The 23,727-nt window shown below is 39.7% G+C and overlaps 1 protein-coding gene across 1 annotated transcript in view; it reads left to right on the top strand.

Moving 5' to 3' along the window:
• LOC124798256 (protein misato) overlaps window positions 1-10,613 on the top strand; it is an 80,734-nt gene extending 70,121 nt beyond the window's left edge. Inside the window, exons 7-8 of the mRNA XM_047261575.1 lie at window positions 4,877-5,088; window positions 9,976-10,613. Of these exons, the coding sequence (XP_047117531.1) occupies window positions 4,877-5,088; window positions 9,976-10,184 (421 nt within the window). The 3' untranslated portion in view covers window positions 10,185-10,613. The remainder of the gene's footprint in view (window positions 1-4,876; window positions 5,089-9,975) is intronic.
• The last annotated feature ends 13,114 nt before the right edge of the window (window positions 10,614-23,727 follow it).

Below are 23,727 nucleotides of genomic sequence, written 5' to 3'. Positions count from 1 at the left end.
TTTTCTTTGGTGGTGGTGGTGGAGGGGAGGGGGGGGGGGAGAGGAAATAGTAAAATAGTATACATTTGAAAGGAGGCATATCACTAAGAAACCATATTAGACTGCAATTGATCAGGGCATAATTTTCTACAGTAATTTATTTGTTAGACTAAAAGCCTGTATTGCATGAAAAGCTTCTAATAAGAATATTGTAAGTGTGTGTTCATGCTCATCGAGTTTCTACTTTGTGGTAAGTATCAAATCATGTCAACACCATCCTTAACATATGTTTATTGATAATGTGGGAACATAGTCTTTTATGGTGTCATTCAGAGTAAATGTATCTCAGTTTACTTGCTGCAACAGATTTGTTTGCATACTCAACTTTTCAACATCTTCCTGTGTTGTCATGGTCGGTTGTTACTACTCATGCTAGTAGGTTTGTTGTGCCAGATGAGCGGGATAAAACTGGCTCAGAAAATATTTAAAGACTGAAGTGAAATTGGCCCTTATTAATGAACAAAAGAATTGCCCATTGCAGAAAATGCTGGAAACCATGATTTCAATGCAGCAGTTGCTTGCTGTAATGTGGGTGTGGGTGTGTATCTCCCACATACTCTGTCCCAAGTACCTTGCTGTAGCATTACATTTGAGTAGGTGAAAGGAGCGGACATGTTGAGTGATCTGTTGAATACAACACAAAAGACACTCAAGATAAAACAGCGATTGTTCAGTTTCAAGAGTTATCCAAATCACAGTTTGTGGAAAATGTGTGCAGAACTATTTGTGCAAGAGTTTAAGATGGGAAGGGTTTTGACAAAACATCCAACGAAGTCTGAAATGAAAAACTTAGTGGAAAAATGGCATGAAACAGGCTCTGTAGTTAATAAAAATTGTAACCATCTGGAAAGAGTTCAAGCAACAGAAACCATTGCTTGAGTGAAGGAAAGCATGGAACATAGTCTGACAACATCTCAATGCCATTTTATTTGTAGAAGTTAAGAGAGTGTTGTGTCAAAACATTATCAAAAATGACCTGCATCTGTATCATTACAAATTTATTGCTGTGGATGAGTTAAAGCATTAGGCAAACTTTTGTGTGTTGAGTTCCACCAGTGCTTGCTGAATAATGAAATGGAATCAAAATTTTGGATCCTATATTTTTCATTTCTTCAGATAAGGCCTGGTTCAGTTTGTCAAGATACCGAACTCATAGAACATGTACCAGTATGCATCATAAAATCCCTATCTGTAGTTTGAAGAGCCATTGCATGATCTCAAGAATTATGTTTTATGTTGTGTCCACATCATAACTTGATACTTTAATCCATGTATGGATGAACTCATAGAAGATGAACAACTCTGTAGACAGATATTTTCAGCAAGATGGAGCAACAGCACACACTGTCTCGACAGTATTGTCACGAGTGCATGAGGAGCTCGGTGTGGAAAGGACAATGAGCCAAGACAACACTATCTCCTGGCCACCTCGATCACCTGATATCTTCCCTGTGATTTTTACCAGTGGGGAAAATTGAAGAGTCAAGCATATTCAATTGTCACACACTATAAGAACTAAGCAGAACATTGACTGCACTATTGCTGCTGTCACTCAGGCAGAGCTGCTACACATCTCTAAGTTTGGTAAATTGAGCACACTACTGCTTCAGTGTCAATGGGACCATTTCCAGCATCATTTCCAAGGGCGGATCAAATATAAATGGGATTTTATTTTTTATTTACATTCATTTATTGAAAAACTCAAGGCAGTTGTAATTTATTTTTCCACATAGTCTCCTGCTTTGGAAATTCATTTATTCCAGCATATGTCATTATAAAAAGAACAGCCAGTTGCACATGAAGTCTTCCACACTCTTGTCATCTTCAAATCGTCGCCCTCCTAGAGCATCTTTAAGCAGTCCGAATAAATGGAAATCACAAGGTGATAAGTCCGTGCTGTAAGGAGGTTGATCAAGTGTAGTCCAGTGCATTTCCTGTAGCTTGGAGACAGTTAGAGCTGCAGTATGAGGTTGCGCATTGTCATGGAAGAGGATGACCTGTCAAATCGATTGGTCTCATCTTTTGTGGTGATATGCAGCTCTCGCCTTGTTCAAAAGTTTGCAGTAGTAAGCAGCATTGATTGTGTGTTGCTCATGCAATAAATCAATCCGCAAAATGCCTCGTTGATAAAAAAAAAAGGGGGGGTTGAAAGAACCTTGCCAGCTGACAGTCGAGTCTTGGCTTTCCCTGGTGCTGCCTCCCCTTTCCTCCGCCACTCCTTACAGGCTTGTTTGGATTCAGGAGTGTAGTGGTGAAATTGTTTCGTCACAGGTGACGATCCTACTCAAAAATGCATCACCTTCGTCTGCAAACCTTCCTGTAAGCCTCTGACAGACTTCCGAACATCTCAACTTCATATTCTCGGTCGAAAGTTTAGGGACCCATCTGGAACACACTTTATGGAACTGTAGGTTGTTTGTGATGATTGCTTGACAGCTCCCATAACTGATTCTGACTTCTTGTGCAATTTCTGATACTCTCTCCCATCGATCGTCGTCAGTAATGTTTTTAACCACGTGAATGTTTTTGTCTGTAATGCTGGTCCAAGAATAGTGATCGTGTTGCTGATTTTCTGCACATTCTTGCCCTTCTTTGAACTTTTTATGCCAGGCAAATACAAGCATCCTTGATAATGTTTTATCACCAAACTGTGCAGTTAATCTTTGGCAAATTTCCGCCGCTGTAACTCCTTCACGAGCAAGAAATTTGATAATTATGCATTGCACAATGGAGGGTGCACATGTTGGTCAAACATCGTGAGCATTAGTGATGAAACGGTGGGAAATACCTAACAGCATGCTCTCCTCACTTCTAACGTCCTGCCTAAGTATAGCAGAAGCACGGGGCCAGTCCTACCAATTGTTGATGTTCAGGAATAAAAATCCCATTTATATTTGATCCTCCCTCGTATAATGTTCATCAACTGGGGTGAGTTCAATGTCAGCCCTTCTATAAATATTTTCTAGGCCAGTTTTATGTTTTCACAACCCTGTACTTTCATATATAGTTGGCTGAATTATGTTATGAACATGCGAACACATGGAACTTAATATACTACCAGAGATTGTATCAGTGTCTGTGATGGAGGGACATTAGTAATGAAGCTGATCCCATTAGGTCACAGATAGCTCAGCTTAATTTTTCTGTAGCCTTTCCACTTGAGTATCCAAAGAAATCTAATATGGCACGAAAGCCAAGACATGTTTATTCTTGTTTATTGATGTTTGAATTTTGGTGTAAGTAAGTCAGGTCAGACTGAAAGCAGGAGTTGTGCACTAAATTACAACACTAGTTGAAGTTCACTACAATATATGGAACATAAATGGATTAGGGAGGCCACTAAAAATAGCTGTTAATTGCCTGATATAATGTGTGTTAAAGGTACTAAAGCCACTTTTACTAGTGAATGAAAATAACTTGATCTTGCTATGTACTCACATCACACAATGCTTGAATGGTAACCCAGAACATACTATTGCTGTACCAGATTTTCAATGTTAGCTACTTGACTAATCAAAAATACATGTATATAGCATTTATCTCTTGTAAGTGGTCACCTGTAAATGGCTGGATATAGGGGGTGTAACAAAAAGGTATGGGCAGACTTTCAGGAAACATTCCTCACATGTAGAGGAAGAAAATATGTTATATGGACATGAGTCCAGAAATGCTTTAGTTCATGTTATAGATCATTTTTTACTTCTCTTCATAATCATTTTAATTGCGAAAACCACACAGAAACTAGAGTGTACCAGCAGTACCTGAAATGTTTTCTTGCACTAAATGTTCAAAATACGCTCTTGGCCACAGTATGAAACACTCCCCTAAGTAGGTGAAAGGTAGAGATTTGCGTTCTGGTCCTAGATGGGAAAATTAGGCCCAACTAACCACCATGTCATCCTCTGCCAGTGTTGTCATTCAATGCTATGTGGAAGGGCTTGTGGTCAGCTCACTGCTTTTCCAGACATTGTTGGGTTGCCTGACCTTTTAATCACTACTAATTGGTTAAATAGCTCCTCAGTTGGCCTCACAAGGCTGAGTGCACCCCCATATTGTACCAGGAATCACATCCAGGTCTTCCGCATGGCAGTCAGCTGTGCTGACCACTCAGCTGCAGAGGCAGACTAGTTTCTTAAATGAAATGTTCAAAATGCCCTCCTTTAGCAAAGACATATGTATCAATTCAATGTCACCCTGAATCCCCGATGTACTGATGTATATCTGAAGATTTGCTTTATCAACAAAGATTTGGCCTCCATGTTCTCTGGACCTAAAGCAAATAGGCTTTTTATTTGTGAGGACATTTGAAAGCTCTTGAGCAGCAAACCCCAGTACAAGGTATACAGAGTTTTCATGCTCATAATATTGAAGTCTGTGAAATAATATGCAGTTCTCCAGGGATACATCAGTGCATCAGACATTCAGTGCAATGGCAGGTTGATGCAAGTATCCTTGTTAACAGAGGGCATTTTGAACACGTCATCTCGAACAGTGTTTTATGCTGTAACCAAGAGGGTACACTAAATGGAAATAAGTTGTTTCCATATCCATGTTCATATAACGTGTTTTCTTTCTGTTAAGTGTGGGGAATGTTTCCTGAAAGTTTGGTCATATCTTTTTGATACAGTCTGTACGTAGTGCATAATTGCTTCTGGAATCTGACATGTTCTGCATCATTTCAGCATATACTGCCTACATGTTCTTTGTAATTTGATATTAAGTAATTGATTCTGTAGTTGATGTGTCATTTTGGTTGTTTAATTTTTGTTGGAGTTTTGTACTCTACTGAATGCTCATCAATACACAGTGGAACACATTCGTTTGCTATTTTTTATAGGTCAAATGGGGATCCAAGGAGCCCAGCATACTCGTGTTCTTCTGTACAGGAGATGCTGTCTCTTTTCTTATCCTGTTGTTCATATGCTACTGCTTCACAAGTGACAACAAGTGAAAAGCCTCTTGCTGTAACTTCACCATTTCCTCAGTTTTTCTCAAAAATGGTTACACCTAATGGTTCATTAAGTACCAAGGAAAGACCACCAGAAACTTGTAAGTTCAGTAAAACATTATTTCACACTGGCAGTTCTGAAAATGTAACTTACATCTAATTTTCACTGAAGGTTTTATTGTTCCAGTAACTTACATAGTTTTTGCTATCAGACTGCCTCAGATTTGACAGTCATGGTAAGGAGAAAATTTGCTTTCTCTACATTATTATTATTATTATTATTATTATTATTACAATAATAGCGAGTTCACTATGCTAGATTTTGTGTTTTATCACTAGTCAGACACTTCCTAAGTTTCTAGGACTGCCTTGATGTATCGGCGGATAATTCATGCAGGTAACAGTAAAGTGGCTTTTTGTAAGTGTAAGATGGGTATTTGGGCAATGCCATCAGTTTTCAACTGCCCACTAAGATGAAAGGCACTGCTTCCAACATACCTAGAACCTTTGGGACCATTTTCGGGGGCTTATGCCCGAGTCACTGTAGTTCAGTTTTCTGTCTTTTGATTTGTTTCTCATTAATTCTGCTATTACCTGGGATGACAACATCAATTATCCACTATTATTATTATTATTATTATTATTATTATCACCATTGTGACATTGCTTTTGTTATTTTTCAGCTACGTGTATCGTTCTGGGCAGGTTAATGAAACACTTTTTCTATACCTGTAAGAAATCACTGTATTGTTTTACACTGGGAATAGATGTGGACATTGACTAAGGTTAAAATTGTTTGTTGTCACATTGTCCATGTGCCTGGATAGTTCAGTTGGTAGAGCATCTGCCTACAAAAGTCAGAAGTTCCAGGTTCGTGTCGCAGTTTGGCATACAATTTTAATCTGTCAGGAAGATTCAATCAGCAAACGCTCTGCTGCAGTGTGAAAATTCAGTTTAGAAATAAGAGACACAATTAACATTACTGGTGTTTGTTAAAAGTAGCTATGAAGGAATTACCCCCAAAGTGCTGTATTTCTGTTACCTATTTAGTTGAGGCACCTGAGATACAAGCAGTCATAAAGAAAGAGGAAGAGAAAATGGCTGAAAGGCCAAAGGTGCTCCTCTCAGACAGTTCTGTCTGATGTTGGGAAAAAAATCTGAATCTGGACACTGTTTTTCTCCTTCAGTGTTATTAATCTGTAGTTGCAGTTTATTCAATCTGAACATAAAGTATGTTAAACATTTGTCTCAAATGGAAAATCACAAATTGTTGAGATCAGTTTTGTTACACACTGGATGCATATTTTGCACATTTGCATATCCGGCATCAAACAGAGGAGGGGCAGCGAAATATTGACAGATACTGAAGCATAATGGGTCAGACTGTTAATCATATTTTGCTGGTAACAGATTAATGACTAGGCTTAAAAAAATTGACACAAACCCTAGCTTTTGGAACTAGATATTGTTTCAACCTTTGAAAATAGGAATTGTGTGGGGAAGACACTCGTGTCTCTAGGTGAGGGAATAGGCAGCAGGAAAGGATAAAGGAAAATTATCAGTGTTAAATGTGGCCCACCTAATTGTGGGGATCAATACTGGATGCAAGGCTGAAACTGGATCTGCGCTGATACTGTGCACATTCTCAATATCAGAAATGATGCTAGAGTTTGTTCAGAGCAGTACCTTAAAATTTTTGTGCAAATCAGTTATTACATTTTCATAAAAAATGTTTGCCATATATCAACCAAAATATGTCTAAGCTTGGACAGTTTAAAAATGATAACACCATTCAGTTTCTTCACCCATCACCCTTAAGTTTGATCGTAGACATCATGGAGGAATTAGAATTACATGTATAAATTACTGGGAGAGAAAGCAAATGCTGAATCAAGTGTAGTACTCTGGTGAGCTGTGACCACAGTGGAGGGATGGAAGAGCCATTCTTAGGCTATTACCACACTGGACACATCTCAATTGGCACCTAGGTACTTCATGACTCACCTCACTAAACCAACACTTGTGACCTTATGAGACCAGCTGCACTGAGCTCTAGGTATTAAGCTAGTCACTTGGCATGTTGCTAGACAAACAGTCATGTTGGTTCTACCTGGCATGTCACCAATTCAAAGATTGTGCTCCTGATTATGTAATATTGTTTGCTTATTCTCTGTCATGGATGATGAAGCATTAATATTGTCAGTTTTCAAAGGGGAATTTTTGTGGATTCCAGCTCATGATGCTCGCAAAAAGATGATGAGGGAAGATGTTGCAATGGAAACTGACAGCTCCAATAAGTTTCAGTTTTATTTTTATTCATAAAAGAAAATTTAGATTAATTAACAGTTGTAACTAATAACAATAATCATAGTGCTTTCTGATATTTTTAACCCGGTAACAAATTCAAAGCTGAATGAATCCCATCCTAATCATCGCCACGTTCAGTAATGTTTTTGAGACAGAAAGCTCATTTGCCAGGACAGCGAACCAGTCCCACCAAGATATGCCTCATATTTTCTGCTAGTCTCAAATCTCTGTGCTAAGGTCCTCGTAAACTGAATCTTGGTGGAAAATTGGCATCGCTATCTTCCTGAGTAGTGGAAGGTTCATGCTCCATCACAAAGTTATGGAGAATACTTTCAGAATTACTACAGCATTACGTAAATCACTTTCAATAGCTTTTGCAGTACTCTTCACTTTGATGCCATTATGCTGAATGCACATTCAATGCTTTGGTGAGATCTTGAAAGATGGAAGTTGTATAATCTTTTTCTGTCATAATTTGTCTTGGGAAAGGGTTTCATCAGTTAGTCCAATAGAGGATAACCACCATCCACAGTTAAAACAAATGCAGTTGTGAATTAGTCTTTCCACAGGAATGCTGTGGTGACCTGAGTCTTGGATTTGAAGGTGTTGAACTTCAGAAGTTGCTCAAGTCACATTCTCACCCTTGCATGCCAGTGTCAGTGGTGACAAATTTACAATTCCCATCTACTACAGGTTGCAGGAAAATAGAAAATTATTGTTTGTATTGGTAATGCAAAGATCCACAATGATGCGCCCCTTTTACCTCCAGATGTTTCCCATCTACTGTACCAAAGTGGTTTTGAAAACTCCATTTTACAAAAAAGTCATTGGCAGGGACTGGCAAGCACTTATCCTTCAATGAGTCCCTGAGTTTTTGACATATCTCCTTTATTATGCCAGCCAATAAAAGTGGTATGCAAGTGACCTATACCTCTCTTCCATTGTTAAAAATCTGAAATTAAAAATAATGAAAATAATATTGTTTTCCTTTTTTTACCAATTGTTCAGTCAGTTTCTGATCCTTATAAAACACACTGATAGTATTTCTTTTGCTTGCAGAAAAACATGTAGAAATAAGGAAAAAGAATTTGAAGTCCTACTTTCTTTAAGAACTGCAAAAAGTTGGCAAAGCATGAAGTGAAGATTGGGCTGACGATGTTATCACAAGCTCTTAGTGCTCTTGTGAACTTTTACAATTTTTAAGAAATACTTCAATGACCTCCAAATGCAGAGATTTTAGTATTTTAGAAAGAACATAAAAACAAGAGAGAGTACTACATTATTTCAAGATGTATTCTGCAGACAGTTAACACACATGAACCACAGAGGAAAAACTGTGTTCCACTATGTCTCCAAGCAAAGGAAACTTGTTCTTAGACCTTGAGTGGAAAAAAAATTAAATTCCAGAGCAAGACATCTTTTGGAATTTGTTACGATATATGACTGAAATTCCACCTTTGAAAAAACTTAAACTGTGGAGAAAAATTCAAAATTTCATTGTTCCAGAAATGTAATGGGTTCAAAATGGCATTTACGAGCCACCTTTGGACACTCGCGTAACGAACAACAATACACAGGAAGAAGAACGATTACTTAATTTAACTGCTTCTGACAACATTACTTCAAATGGCATTGTGTTGTGCAGTCTTTCATACCATTCCACAGAAAAGTGCACCATTGTGTCAGTTTTCATTGCGCTCTCTTCTATTTCTTGGAAATGTAAATTAAGTTGTCAATAGTTTCTTCTTACTAACTAATTGTGGAATATGCATTCATTCAGTACAACTTCTTTTAAAAAAATAAAATAAAAGTATTGGATTTATAGTTACTTTAAAGTTACAACTAGACACTGCTCAGGAGATACACTAACTCTGTAATTAATATCTACTGAATGATTTTTACAGTCATTCATAAGTGACTGAAATATTTGTCGTGAAACTCCCAACATTGCTTGTACGAGACGTTCACTTCTCTCACAATTAGTGCCATGTACCTAACACAATACCTTTTTCCTCAGCAATTTATATTCCGAAGAAATAATTTCTGCCAGAAGCGTTTTCTGACTCAGAGTTGGATATTATGGCAGTGTGATTGAGCAAAACACCTATGGCAACTGACATTGATGCCTGGTGTGGCCACCAAGCATCCAAATGCTTGGCACCAGGGGAGACGCAAAGTATGTAGGTGCCAAGTTAGGGACATCTGATGTGGCCGTAGTCTGGTCAGGATGGCTTTCAGTTCTCCCACATGGGCATTTGGGGTTTGAAGGAAGGTAGAAGGGAGGTGGGGAGTGGAATGGAGGGTTAGGTGTGTGTGGCTGATAACTATGATTGCTGGGAGGGAGGCAGCAGAAGCACATGATATGAATGTGTTAATAAGTTACTGCTGAATAGAAGAGACTCTGAAGTCAGAGAACTTTGTTGCCAGGAAAATGTAGGCTGAATAATGGGAAAGTTAGTTGACAGGATTGTACAAAAATAATAAACAATATAGGTATTGAAAAAGGAAAGAAGAAATAGGCAAAATGAAAGAAATTGAGTGTAATTTTCTAATTATGTTCTCGTTTCCAGTTTATAATGTTTATTTACAGCTTCAGTCAGTTTAAATATTGTATATGAAAATGAAAAAATCTTTTATATAGTAATGTCTGATGTATTCCACAATAAATATTTCTGCTTCAGGTGTACATTCTGTTCCTGCACTGGCTGGCCTTCACAGCACCAAAGGAGTTGGCACTATGCTGGAGTCCTTGCACACTGAAGCATCTCGACTTCACATGACGCGGATGCATCAGTTTCGTAGCTCAGGCCTCGAAGATGATGAATATAATGAGTGCCTTTCAGCTCTGTTGGAGTTACGTGATTGTTACCGTGAGGAGTTTGATGTCTGAAACATCATAATAATTTTCACCATTTAGGTTGTGACAATAAAATGTTCCAAGATTATACTATCTTGGTTTCTGCACAAGATATGAAAAATCCATAGGCACTGGCCATGGAACAAACATTAAAGCAGATATTCTTACGGAGAGAAATAATATTTCAGAAATCAAAAGCCAGAGTGATTTTACCAGTTTAATTGCATATTTTAATTCTGTTACGAGATGGCCTCAGAACAGTGGTAATTTTTTTTCTTTATGGAGAGTTAATTTTTCGATATTTTTGTCTCTTGCAGTGGTAAATCTTGCCTTTCTGACGTCGGTAATTCCATGGCAGTTTCTTTAAAGTCTAATACACTTACAAACGTCAAAGACATTAGTGTGTTGTTGTTGTGGTCTTCAGTCCTGAGACTGGTTTGATGCAGCTCTCCATGCTACTCTATCCTGCTATCCTGTGCAAGCTTTTTCATCTCCCAGTACCTACTGCAACCTACATCCTTCTGAATCTGCTTAGTGTATTCATCTCTTGGTCTCTCCCTACGATTTTTACCCTCCACGCTGCCCTCCAATACTAAATTGGTGATCCCTTGATGCCTCAGAACATGTCCTACCAACCGATCCCTTCTTCTGGTCAAGTTGTGCCACAGACTTCTCTTCTCCCCAATCCTATTCAATACTTCCTCATTAGTTATGTGATCTACCCATATAATCTTCAGCATTCTTCTGTAGCACCACATTTCGAAAGCTTCTATTCTCTTCTTGTCCAAACTATTTATCGTCCATGTTTCACTTCCATACATGGCTACACTCCATACGAATACTTTCAGAAATGAGTTCCTGACACTTAAATCAATACTGGATGTTAACAAATTTCTCTTCTTCAGAAACGCTTTCCTTGCCATTGCCAGCCTACATTTTATATCCTCTCTACTTCGACCATCATCAGTTATTTTGCTCCCCAAATAGCAAAACTCCTTTACTACTTTAAGTGCCTCATTTCCTAATCTAATTCCCTCTGCATCACCCGACTTAATTAGACTACATTCCATTATCCTTGTTTTGCTTTTGTTGATGTTCATCTTATATCCTCCTTTCAAGACACTGTCCATTCCATTCAACTGCTCTTCCAAGTCCTTTGCTGTCTCTGACAGAATTACAGTGTCATCGGCGAACCTCAAAGTTTTTATTTCTTCTCCATGAATTTTAATACCTACTCCGAATTTTTCTTTTGTTTCCTTTACTGCTTGCTCAATATACAGATTGAACAACATCGGGGACAGGCTACAACCCTGTCTTACTCCCTTCCCAACCACTGCTTCCCTTTCATGTCCATCGACTCTTATAACTGCCATCTGGTTTCTGTACAAATTGTAAATAGCGTTTCGCTCCCTGTATTTTACCCCTGCCACCTTTAGAATTTGAAAGAGAGTATTCCAGTCAACATTGTCAAAAGCTTTCTCTAAGTCTACAAATGCTAGAAACGTAGGTTTGCCTTTCCTTAATCTTTCTTCTAAGATAAGTCGTAAGGTCAGTATTGCCTCACGTGTTCCAGTGTTTCTACGGAATCCAAACTGATCTTCCCCGAGGTTGGCTTCTACTAGTTTTTCCATTCGTCTGTAAAGAATTCATGTTAGTATTTTGCAGCTGTGACTTATTAAGCTGATAGTTCGGTAATTTTCACATCTGTCAACACATGCTTTCTTTGGGATTGGAATTATTATATTCTTCTTGAAGTCTGAGGGTATTTCGCCTGTTTCATACATCTTGCTCACCAGATGGTAGAGTTTTGTCAGGACTGGCTCTCCCACGGCCGTCAGTAGTTCCAATGGAATATTGTCTAGTCCGGGGGCCTTGTTTCGAATCAGGTCTTTCAGTGCTCTGTCAAACTCTTCACGCAGTATCGTATCTCCCATTTCATCTTCATCTACATCCTCTTCCATTTCCATAATATTGTCCTCAAGTACATCGCCCTTGTATAGACCCTCTCTATACTCCTTCCACCTTTCTGCTTTCCCTTCTTTGCTTAGAACTGGGTTTCCATCTGAGCTCTTGATATTCATACAAGTCGTTCTCTTATCTCCAAAGGTCTCTTTAATTTTCCTGTAGGCGGTATCTATCTTACCCCTAGTGAGATAGGCCTCTACATCCTTACATTTGTCTTCTAGCCATCCCTGCTTAGCCATTTTGCACTTCCTGTCGATCTCATTTTTGAGACGTTTGTATTCCTTTTTGCCTGTTTCACTTACTGCATTTTTATATTTTCTCCTTTCATCAATTAAATTCAGTATTTCTTCTGTTACCCAAGGATTTCTACTAGCCCTCGTCTTTTTACCTACTTGATCCTCTGCTGCCTTCACTACTTCATGTTAGTATTATGTGACATACTTTATGGCCACCATTCAGAATGGTCGGCACTATCAAATTATCATTTGCTGACACAGAACAAAGTATCAGATTCAGATGATGACTGGCTTTTTCAGGTAGGCAACATAATGTGCAGAAATTTGTGTGAAGACAAACTAATTAAAAGAGAGAGCAGTTAAATGCATAAATGGTGCTGAGCATTTCAATTAGAATGTCATGTAGGAATGATAGCAACTAACAACGTGTAGGAAAAATCGTATTAATTTGAACCATATCCATTTGAAAGCATTTCTTGCATGCTCAAAATCGGTCAGTCCTTCTTCTTGTTGTGCTTTTGGCCCATGTCGATGCAATTTTATTAACGGTTTTGGCATGGTTAATTTAAGGAGTGGCTGGATGCCCTTCCTGTCACCACACCATTACCACTCCACCCTCTCCCCGAATGTAGAATACAAATACCACAAATGTCTGCGTGTAGTGTTATCCATGGGAAAGTGAATGAAAGTTTTGTAAATGTTACGAATCATGTAACTGAGATGGAACTTAAGACCATCCTGGTATTCACCTAGTGGGTTGTGGGAAACTACCTAAGAACCTCATCTATGCAAGCCAGAACACTGATCCTCATCATTAAACCGTCGGGCGGATTCGTTCCATGGTGGATGCACGTTCCCATTCTGGAAGCAGTGACTCAACACACACACACACACACACACACACACACACACACACACACACACTCCTGTCCGGGTGGTTTAAAATTGGTCAACCCTTAACCTTTTAACTGCTCTGGACGTGTTAACGCCCGTGCATAGACACGTTCAGAGTACCAGTTAGAAGGACTGGTGGTGCACATAAACAGGTTCAGAGCACTCAGGGACAGGCACAAACGTGCACGTGCTAACACGTCCAGAGCAGTTAAAGGGTTAAAGAAGTGAAATTACTTCAAGACATATAGCTGGTTGCTGTCATTCTAACACTGGCTGTCTTTCTGGTCAGTCACAGAATTTCTTTGTCCAATGTTGACAAAATATTGTCTACAATTAAGTCATGCAACTTGATTCTAAGATGTTGATAGCTCAAGTTCATAAATGTGACTGTACAGTGCAAAATAATGAGAACAGTGTTAACAATCAAATGCCTTGTTATTAATCCTGTCTTTCCTGTGAATTGGCCTATTTGACATAGTCCCTGAAAGTAAAGGTTTTAATAAAAGAAATACTCCTGTAACTGAAACCATTCATAACAGTAAGAACCAGTAAAAAATCCCGGTTGCACAAGACTGCAGTCGTGTGTGTGTCAGTGTGTCTCGTCTAATTTTGACGAAGGCCTTACTGGTCGAAAGCTATATTTGTGACAGTCTTTATATTGTGCCTATCTGTGACTCAGCGTCTCCACTATATGGTGAGTAGCAACTTTACTTTCCATAATATTGTTAGTAAGAAACCTGTATTATACTTGGGGGAAGAAAAAAAAAAAAAAAAAAAAAGAAAAAAAAAGAAAAAAAAGGATTCATAAATGAGACAGATTAATGCTGTAATTTTTTGCCTCCAGTGAGAAATCATTGAGGGTGGGTAAGTACAACACATGAACAATATTAGAATCCCCTTTTAGAATATAAATTAAGATGTAATTAAATCTGAAAGAAATAGCCTATCACCTATTCTAATAATTTTTAAGGTTCCCAGTTTCATTTTAAAGAGTCAATATGTTATATTGGATGCATGTATTTTGTCATGACCACCATAGCAAGAGAATGGTGATTTTAAAATCAGTTTTTAGTTCTAATTTTTAGTCACGTTACATGTGAATCTTTGTGAGTTCATTGTGATGTTCCCCGCTACATTCATGAGCATTTGAATGTTGATTCTCGTCAATTTTCAAACATTTCAGTGATCGTCTCTACACATTTTTTTCTCTCCCCCACCCCCCTTCTGCTCCTATTTTAAAATTTTTACTTTTTATACCTTAAAAAGAAGTCACTTCAAAACATCAAATCACTTCAGTTATTGTGTACCTTCTGTTACCATCTTCTACTTTCAACACATGTAATTCACCAACTACTTAAAACTCCCTGGGAGTGGCCAGCAGGTTTTCATCTACACTGGTGCATACTGAATCTCATCAGAATTGACCAGACCAGATGTGGAGCATTGCTGCATCAGCGGGTATGAAAGTCCTTCCCTGAGTGTGACTGCACTGGATTTCAAACTTAGAGCCATGAATCCATTGCAAACTTGAGATATATAATATGTTGGAAATAGCTGTCTAGTGTTTCATCTTGTCATCATATGGTAAATAAATAAATAAAAGATACGACGTAATGCCTGACAGAGAGAGAGAGAGAGAAGTATTTTTGAAAAAATGAAGTGAGAGGTTGTAATGCACAATCCATTCTGGATCAGGTGTTATCATTAGAACACTTGAAAATAAGGAAATTTTATTTACACATATCACAATTTTTTATTGTTTGACAAGAGAATGGTAGCTACTGTGTAAGTTACGCACAACTGATTCGTGGTGCGAGCCAACTGACTGAGTCCTATATGACCATGTGAGCGAGTTCAAAATGTGAGATGGGGTGAGTAAAGCTTAAGTAGATAGTCTGCCCACACCAACTATTGAGGCATAAAAGCCATGACTGAATCCCAGATAGTGTTCGATTCCAAAGACATTATACATGTCTTTATCTGTGCCTGACTACAGCCAACATGAAGAATTGAGTGCAGTAATAAGTAATCAAACAATGGAAAATCCAGGATGGAATATAACAATATTATGAAAACAAAAGTTGCTACTCACCATAATAGACAGTTTTTTTGTTATGCCTGTTTGCGACTCAGCATCTCCGCTTTGCAGTAAGAAGTAAGATTGAAACCAATTGTATACATTGAAGATCAGAATCTCTAAAAAGCAGTTTTCGAAATAAATATTTGTTGGTTGTAGTTAAAAAATGATTTGTACTGGTAAACATTGTGCAAAAACTGTTCAGCCTTATTGTGTTTTTAGATGGGAACAGTTCATTTACAGAAACAGATTTGTAAGAAGTCTCACACAGACACAGTTCCTTCAGGGGTACTGACAGTAATGAAAAGTAATATTACAGCAAAGTAGGTTAAAATATAGATGTTTTTAAAGTTGTTTGTTGTGAAAGTTTCAAAGAATTAGGCCATTAATTAATAGGTGCAGGTGCAGATTGTGGAAAAGTCATTGCAGATGTAATGCCACATCCCTCTACTACAAGTAAACTTGTCAAGAAACAGGCTGATGCAGTCAAAACAGTGTAATGCCTTAAATTATTATGAAAGTTATTAATACAGCATGTGCTGCAACAGTTGATAAGTGAACTAATCGTTGCAGTCAATGCATATTACATAAACACAGGTTGGTCTCTTAACAATGTTTTATTTACAACTAAATTCCCTCAATATACAAAGGCAGGAATGAATATTATTAAATAAATTGAAGAGGTTATATTTGAGTTAAACTTTTCACTTGCTATGTTGCATATTTTTGTTTTTGTCATTGACAAGGATGCAAGAATAGTAGCTTGAGAAAATCTTGAATGGCTTCCTTTTCCTTCATTTGGTCACATTTTCAATGAAATTAGCTTTTTGTTAAATAATGTCTAACATGACAGCGACAATAAATACTGCAAAATACATTGTACAATACATGAAGAAAAGTAGGCTCTGCTCATCTTTGAATTCTGAATGGTCTCCTTTGCTGCTTAGCTGTTTACATCCTTCCAGAATTTTCTTTACTATGTCTTTAAAAAAAAAAGAAGTCAGCACATGATGGAATAGCTTGTGTACTATGCTACAGCCCGTACACACTCGTAACAAATTTGCTGCTTTATGAACAGAAAAGAATTCCACTTCCAGGTTGCAGGGATATGTTAATAAGCTTGCAGGAAAATTTTTTTGATTTTCTGCAATCATTTAAAGAGGCCATAGGTGAACAGGAAGGGAAAAGAACACAGAATCCAGTTAGTTCCTTAGTTATTCGAGTTTCAAAAAGTATGCAGTCTCAATTACAATATCCATGAGTGAGTTTAATGACTGCAGATATGAGTATGTTTCCATAATGATATGACAAAGATAGCCAAGTAACTAACTGGTGTAATTAATGTGTAGTAACAGATACCTGGTGTGTGGGTGGTTTTTTAAAGAAACAGACTATACATCAAGCCCTGACTTTTCTATGTAAATATGTAATTATTTCAAAGCATAAAATTGCTACTTTCTTGTGGCTCTTTCTCAGTGAACTTGACATAAGTGAAAAGCAGGTGATTAATAGCTGTGTTAACAAATGTGTGCAGGCTATGCGGGTACAATATCCAATCATTAATATAATTGTTTTTGTACAGGTAATACATTGTGTCCTATTGCTGAATGCAAGTATTATAATTCTCATATTATTTTGTCAGTGTAAAACATTTTTTCCAAGTAAGCAGACAGCAGATAAAATAGCTAGTATGTATTTTAATGCATCTGGAGATGGTGACATCTCGGAGGAGACATGAAAAGTATCTACCAGGCTGTAGTTGCAAGATGTATTTTATGTATCTCAACAACAAGCGCTTTCGTATGTTTTCTTTGTAAATGCAGCCATCTCCTAGAATTTTGATATAGTGTTTATTTAAAGTGTTTGTAATTTGTGCTTGTAATTTATGATCACTGACAAACTGAATCAATCTTCTGTTTGGAAATTATTCTTTCTTTCCATTAATTGTAAGGAAACATCAAAGTGTTTTTCATGTGCTATAGGTGGGTAACTGTGTCATGTTCTTTAGAATGTTGCATTAGCACAAAAAATGAGAGTGATAAAGAGAGAGAAGGGCTGAGGGGAGGGTTTGGGGGGGATAGAAGTTTTTGAAATTCGGTGCTACAGAACTTTGCTGAATGTTAGAGGGGTAAATTGAATAACTGTTGAAGAACCACTGAATCAAATCGGAGACAAAAGAAATTTGTAGCAGAAGTTTACTAAAAAAGAAATTAGTGGATAGGACACATCCCGAAGTGAGATTGAAAAGTTTAGTTTGGTAATGGAAGGGAGTGCTGGGGATAAAAATTGTAGAGGTAGACAAAGATGTGACTCTCATAAGCTAGTCCAAGTGGTTGCAATTCTTATGAAGAGGCTTTGAAGGGGTTAAGCTAGCATGTAGAGCACCATCAAATAAGTATGTGGACTGAAGATGATAGCAGCAGCAGCCCCAGCACTTGTTCAAAGTGATGATCCTCAACAATAATAAATTCATTGATCATTCTTGTGAAGGATTTCTGACAGAGAAGTATTATTTCATTGGTAATGACTCTGCAACAACTTGCAAGAATTACTTATATTTATAAAAAGGAAAGTAAACCAGCTTGAACAGTTAAAACTAGATAATAACTATTTTCAAATATGGAGATGTGTCTATTCTACCACCTATCAAGGTCATTTCCCTATAAATGTTGGCATATATGTACGATCAACATCTAAAAGTTAATGTATATAAAGACTACAAAAGGAAAAGTTGCTGATGAAAAATTTGTATGTGACAGACAGGTATTACCAACAGAAGTACAAATTACAAATTAGGTATTACTTGGCAAAAACTTAAACATTTACTTACAGTGATGAGTCAAAATGTTGCGACTGGCCACTGTGAGACTGAATATGAGCTGGTAGCATTGTGGGCACATGATGTGGTAAGAAAAGTATAGAAGCAGAGTCAACACTAATGTGGAACCGTTCTAGCTATGACATGGGATGCAAATAGGGAAATCCATTAACATAAGTGACTTTGACAAAGGGGAACAAGCATTTCGAAAACAGTGAAGCTATTTGCGTACAACTGTCGTGAGCATCTGAGGAATGTGGTTGAAGGTCGGTGAAACCAACGGACAGGTGACAAAGCATTAGATGTCCACACCTCATCACAGAATGTGAAGGCAGAGATTTTCCTGCTTTGTAAAGCAAGATACGAGGCAGTCTGATGACATTACAGTGCTGGTGCAGGCACACCTCTTCCCTAAGAGCAATTGCATCTTCCAGGGGGATAACTGCCTGTGTCCTAGAGCACAATCATGCAACAGCAGTTTCAGAAACATGACAGTGAACTCATGTAGGTGTCTTGGCCACCAAATGCACCTGATATGACCCAATGGGACACATGTGATGCTACCAACTCGTAGCTTTGTGCCTAAAAACCATTGGCCTGTAATTTACAGGAATTACCTGGTCTGTGCATAGCGATACAATGCCACATACTTCCAGAAATTTACCGAGGACTTGTTGAAACAATGCCACACATTATGACTGCTGTATTGGTTTATAAATATGGACCACTATTATTAAGCATATTGGCTCGTCAGTGTATGTTAGCTAAAGCAGTACTTATGGTGTCATATTCCCCAACCAGTTGCTCTGTTGTAGTACAATCCACCTATATCTTTCATTGAAGTGCAATAGGGGGGTTCCAGTGAGTTATTAAAACAAAGTGGAATGGAACATTATAGACACTTGACCAGGGCACTATATGGTTATGCTAAATCATTTTCAGTGTATCTGCAGTGCAGTAGTCCAGTATCAAAAGCTACAGTCAGATTATCCAGATTTTTGGCATGAGCTGTTCCATTCTGCTGTGTTCTAATAATTTCATTGAGAAATCTACATTTGCGTTTCAAAGACAAATAAGGAAAGAACATATCACAACACAACTACTTCTGTTTTGAGGAATATACTCTGAAGGAAAACAAATCACAGTGATGTTAGTAGCCCCACTTTCAGTATGAAAATCAGGTTTGCTTTAAATACAAGCTGTAACTGTCATGTGTGTTACCTTTGAGATTCGATGTGTTGAGTTGATGTTACTCAAGAATGCCTTTAAGGTGACAAAGACACTTATCACCTCAACTGAGTTTGAACGAGGTCATGTAATAGGACAATGAGAAGCTGGATGGTCCTTCTGCCATATTGCAATAAGATTTGATGGGAATGTAGCCACTGTACATGATTGGTGGCTGCGATGGTCACAAGAATGTATGGTTGCAAGAAAAACAGGCTGCAGATGGGTTCGTGGCGTTACTGAGAGGAAAGACTATCATCTGGCTGTGTGGCATCACACTGCATCTGCAGCAGCAATTCGAGCAGCGGCTGGCACCACAGTGACATGACAAACTGTTACAAATCAGTTACTTCAGGTACAGCTCCAAGTCACATGCCCTGTAGCGTGCGTTCCCCTGACCCCAAACCACCACCATTTGTAACTTCAGTAGTGTCAAGCGAGAACCCATTGGAGGGCAGGGTGAAGGTCTGTTGTGTTTTCTGACTAAAGCTGGTTCTGCCTCAGTGCCAGTGATGGCCATGTGGTGGTTTGGGAGGAGGCCAATTGAGGACCTGCATCCAACCTGTCTGCATGCTAGGCACACTGGACCTACAGGTGGACTTATAGTCTGGGTTGCGATTTCATACGACACCAGGAGTGCTATCATGGTTACCCCACAAACACTGATTCCTAAATTGTGCATCTTATGGTTGTCCCGTGCACCGTGACTGCAAAATTTATGTCAATCAGGTGATTCGACCTGTTGTGGTGCCATACATGAACAGCATTCCAGGGTGTGTTTTCCAACGGGATAATGCTTGCCCACACACCGCCGTTGTAACCTGAAATGCTCTACAGAGTGACGACATGTTGCCTTGGCCTGCTCAATCACTGGATCTGTCTCCAATTGACCACAAGTTGGGGCATAATTGGACGACAACTTTCAACATCATCCACAAGCAGCATTAACTTGTATTGACTGAGCAAGTTCGACAGGCGTGGAACTCCATCCCACAAACCGATGTCTGGCACCTGTACAACACAATGCGTGCACATTTACATGGCATTCAACATTTGCAATGGCTTTGTGCTTACATTACCCTGTGATCTTACAAAGTTAATCACTTAAAAATATTACTCAGAAAAATTTATTCCCAGAATTTTATTATGCTACATTATTATTATTTTTTGTTATGGTTTTAGGGTGCAAAACTGCTACGGTCATTAGCGCCCAGTCTGTGGCTTAGGGAGAGGCAAACAAAAAAGGGAAATCAGCAGCAATGGGAGCGAAACTCAAAAAGTGGGGAAACTAAAGAACAGAAGGAAATGTTAGAAAACCACTACAGAAGGGTGGGGTGGGGTGGGGTGGGGGGGGGGGCTGTTTTCCCCAAAAAGAGCTTCAAATAACCGACGTCATCTCACTGACTCTGATAAAGTCAAGGACGCAATCGGCTGAGCGCATGTCATCTACTAAAATGGAAGATATACCAGGCGACAGCTGTAGACGGGTGCGTAGCAGAGTAAAATAGGGGCACTGAAGTAAAAGGTGTGTCACCATCCACAGTTGGGAGCAGTGGGGACAAAGAGGGGAGGATTGCCACTTAAAAGATGTCGATGGCTAAAAAGACAGTGCCGTTTAGGACGAAGAGGTCCAAGCACACGGAAGAGCTTTCACGTCCCGCAATTTATTATTGGGAAGTGTAGACCAATGTGCGTGCCATAAAAGAGCAACACGATGACATAAAACACTCTGTAGATTGGCGGAGGGAACCATGCGAACAGCACGCTCAAGAAGGGAGAGTGCAGCCTTGGCCGCTATATCGGCCACCTCATTTCCACGGATGCCAACCTCCTGGGATCCAGAGGAGTGTCACAGAGGCCCCCCAAGTGGAGGCAGTCCTGAATCCGGTGGACCAGAGGGTGGACAGGGTAAAGAGCTTGGAGACTGAGGAGAGAGCTTAGCGAATCTGAGCATATAGTATACTGTATCTGCTGATGGCGACGGATGTATTGGACAGCATGGAGAACAGTGTAAAGCTCCTCAGCAAAAACCGAACATTGGTCGGAAAGCCAAAATCAATTTGGGGTGTCGCCAACAATATAGGCACTCCCAACACCAAATGATGTTTTTGAGCTGTCAGTGTAAGTAAATGTGGCATCCTTCATTTGTGCGCATAGGGCAGCAGATGCCTGATGATAAACGAGAGAAGGGGTCCTTGGGAAGCTGATAAAGGCCACAGCGCAGGCAGGTGCGGAGGCGGATCCAAGGTGGTGTTCTACCTCCAGTTGCCAAGAAAGTTTTAGGAAAGTGGAAGGAAAGAGAACGTAGCAGTTGATGGAAGCGGACTCCTGGTGGTAGTAGAGAGGACGGGCGGCCTGCATACCCTAAATCCAAGGAGGTGTCAAAGAAAAGGTCATGGGCCAGATTAGCAGGCATGGAAGACAGATGGCTAGCATAATGGACAGCTCGCCGATTGGACAGCGGAGGTTAAGCAGTCTCAGCATAAAAGCTTTCCACAGGGCTGGTGTAAAAAGTTCCAGAAGCTAAACGCAATCCACGGTGGTGAACAGAGTCAAGACGCCAAAGAATAGACAGCCGAGCATAGAAGTAAACTATGCTTCCATAGTCCAATTTCGAGCGCACTAAGACGCAATAGAGGTGAAGAAAGTCCACTCACTCTGCTCCCCAGGAGGTACCATTCAGAACACGGAGGGTGTTGACGGATCGCAGACAGCGGGCTGGAAGATAGGAAACATGGGAGAACGAGCACAGTTATGTGAAACATAAGACCCAAGAATTTAGTGATGTCCGCGAACAGGTCGACAGGGCCTAGATGTAGGGAAGGCGGAAGAAACTCCATACGACGCAAAAAATTGACACGAACAGTCTTACTAGGAGAAAAGCGGAAGCCGCTTTCGATGCTCCAAGGGTGGAGGCAATCTAGACATCCTTGAAGATGTCGTTCAAAAAGGCTGGTCCATTGAGAGCTGTAGAAGATCACAAGATCGTCCACAAGGAGGGAGCCCAAGACATCGGGAAGGAGACGATCCATAATTGGATTTATGGTGATGGCAAACAGTACAACACTTAGCACGGAGCCCACGGGCACATCGTTTTCTTGGGAGAAAGTACGGGAGGGAGTAGTGTTCACCCGCACTTTAAATGTGCGCTCTGCCATAAATTCACAAATAAAAAGGGGCAGCCGACCTCGAAAGCCCCAAGTGAACAGTGCGCGGAGGATGCCTTTCCTCCAACAGGTATCGTATGCTCTCTCCAGATCAAAAAATATTGCTACCATTTGGCGTTTTCTGATAAAATTGTTCATGATATAAGCGGAAAGAGCAATAAGATGGTCAAATGCAGAATGATGCTTTTGGAAACCGCATTGGGCAGGTGTTAAAAGGCTTCAGGACTCCAGCCACCAAGCTAAACGGCAATTCACCATATGCTCCAAAACCTTACATACACTACTCGTGAGAGAAATGGTACGATAGCTAGAGGGGAGATGTTTGTCCTTTCCAGGTTTCGGAACAGGAATGACGATAGCTTCCCGCCATCTTCTGGGATAAGTACCGTCACTCCAAATTTGATTATAAAAGCGAAGGAGGTAAGCAGACTATGGTCTGATAAATGCAGTAACATTTGGATATGGATACCATCCAGTCCTGGGGTGGAAGAGCGAGAAGAAGAGACTGCGTGTTGGAGTTCCCGCATGGAGAAAACAGTATTATAGCTTTCGCTATTTTGAGAGGAGAAAGTAAGAGGTCACACTTCCGCTGCATGTTTCTTTGGGAGAAAGGCTGGCGGGTAGTTTGAAGAGCTCAGAATCTCAGCAAAGTGTTGACCCAATGAGTTAGAAATTGCGACGGGGTCCACTAAGGTATCATGTGCGACAGTGAGCCCAGAGATCGGGGAGAAACCAGGCATGCCAGATAACCGTCAAATTTGACGCCATACTACTGAGGAGGGAGTGAAGGTGTTAAAAGAGCTAGTAAAGAAGTCCCAGCTTGCCTTCTTGCTATCGCGGATGACGCGGCGGCATTGTGCATGTAACTGCTTATAGCGCATACAGTTGGCCAAAGAAGGATGGTGATGGAAAACGCGAAGAGCACGTCGCCGCTCACATACCGTGTAACGACACGCCTCGTTCCACCAAGGAACTGAGATGCGAGGTATTGAACATTCCACGACTGTAAGAAAAACTTCTGTAACATGAGTGACCTGATCATCAACGCTAGGAAAGTGACGGTCATCGAATGTCGCTAGAGACAAAAAAAGTGTCCAGTCGGCTTGGGCAAACTTCCAGCATTTCGGGCACATAGATGGCAGTTGTGGCTGCAGTCAAAGGACACATGGAAAATGGTCACTCGAGTGTGTAT

The sequence above is a fragment of the Schistocerca piceifrons genome, chromosome 5, assembly GCF_021461385.2.
Source record: "Schistocerca piceifrons isolate TAMUIC-IGC-003096 chromosome 5, iqSchPice1.1, whole genome shotgun sequence".
In the NCBI taxonomy this organism is placed as follows: Eukaryota; Metazoa; Arthropoda; class Insecta; order Orthoptera; family Acrididae; genus Schistocerca; species Schistocerca piceifrons.
Note: the sequence above shows the minus strand (reverse complement) of the source record. Positions and strands in the feature narration are given on the sequence as shown.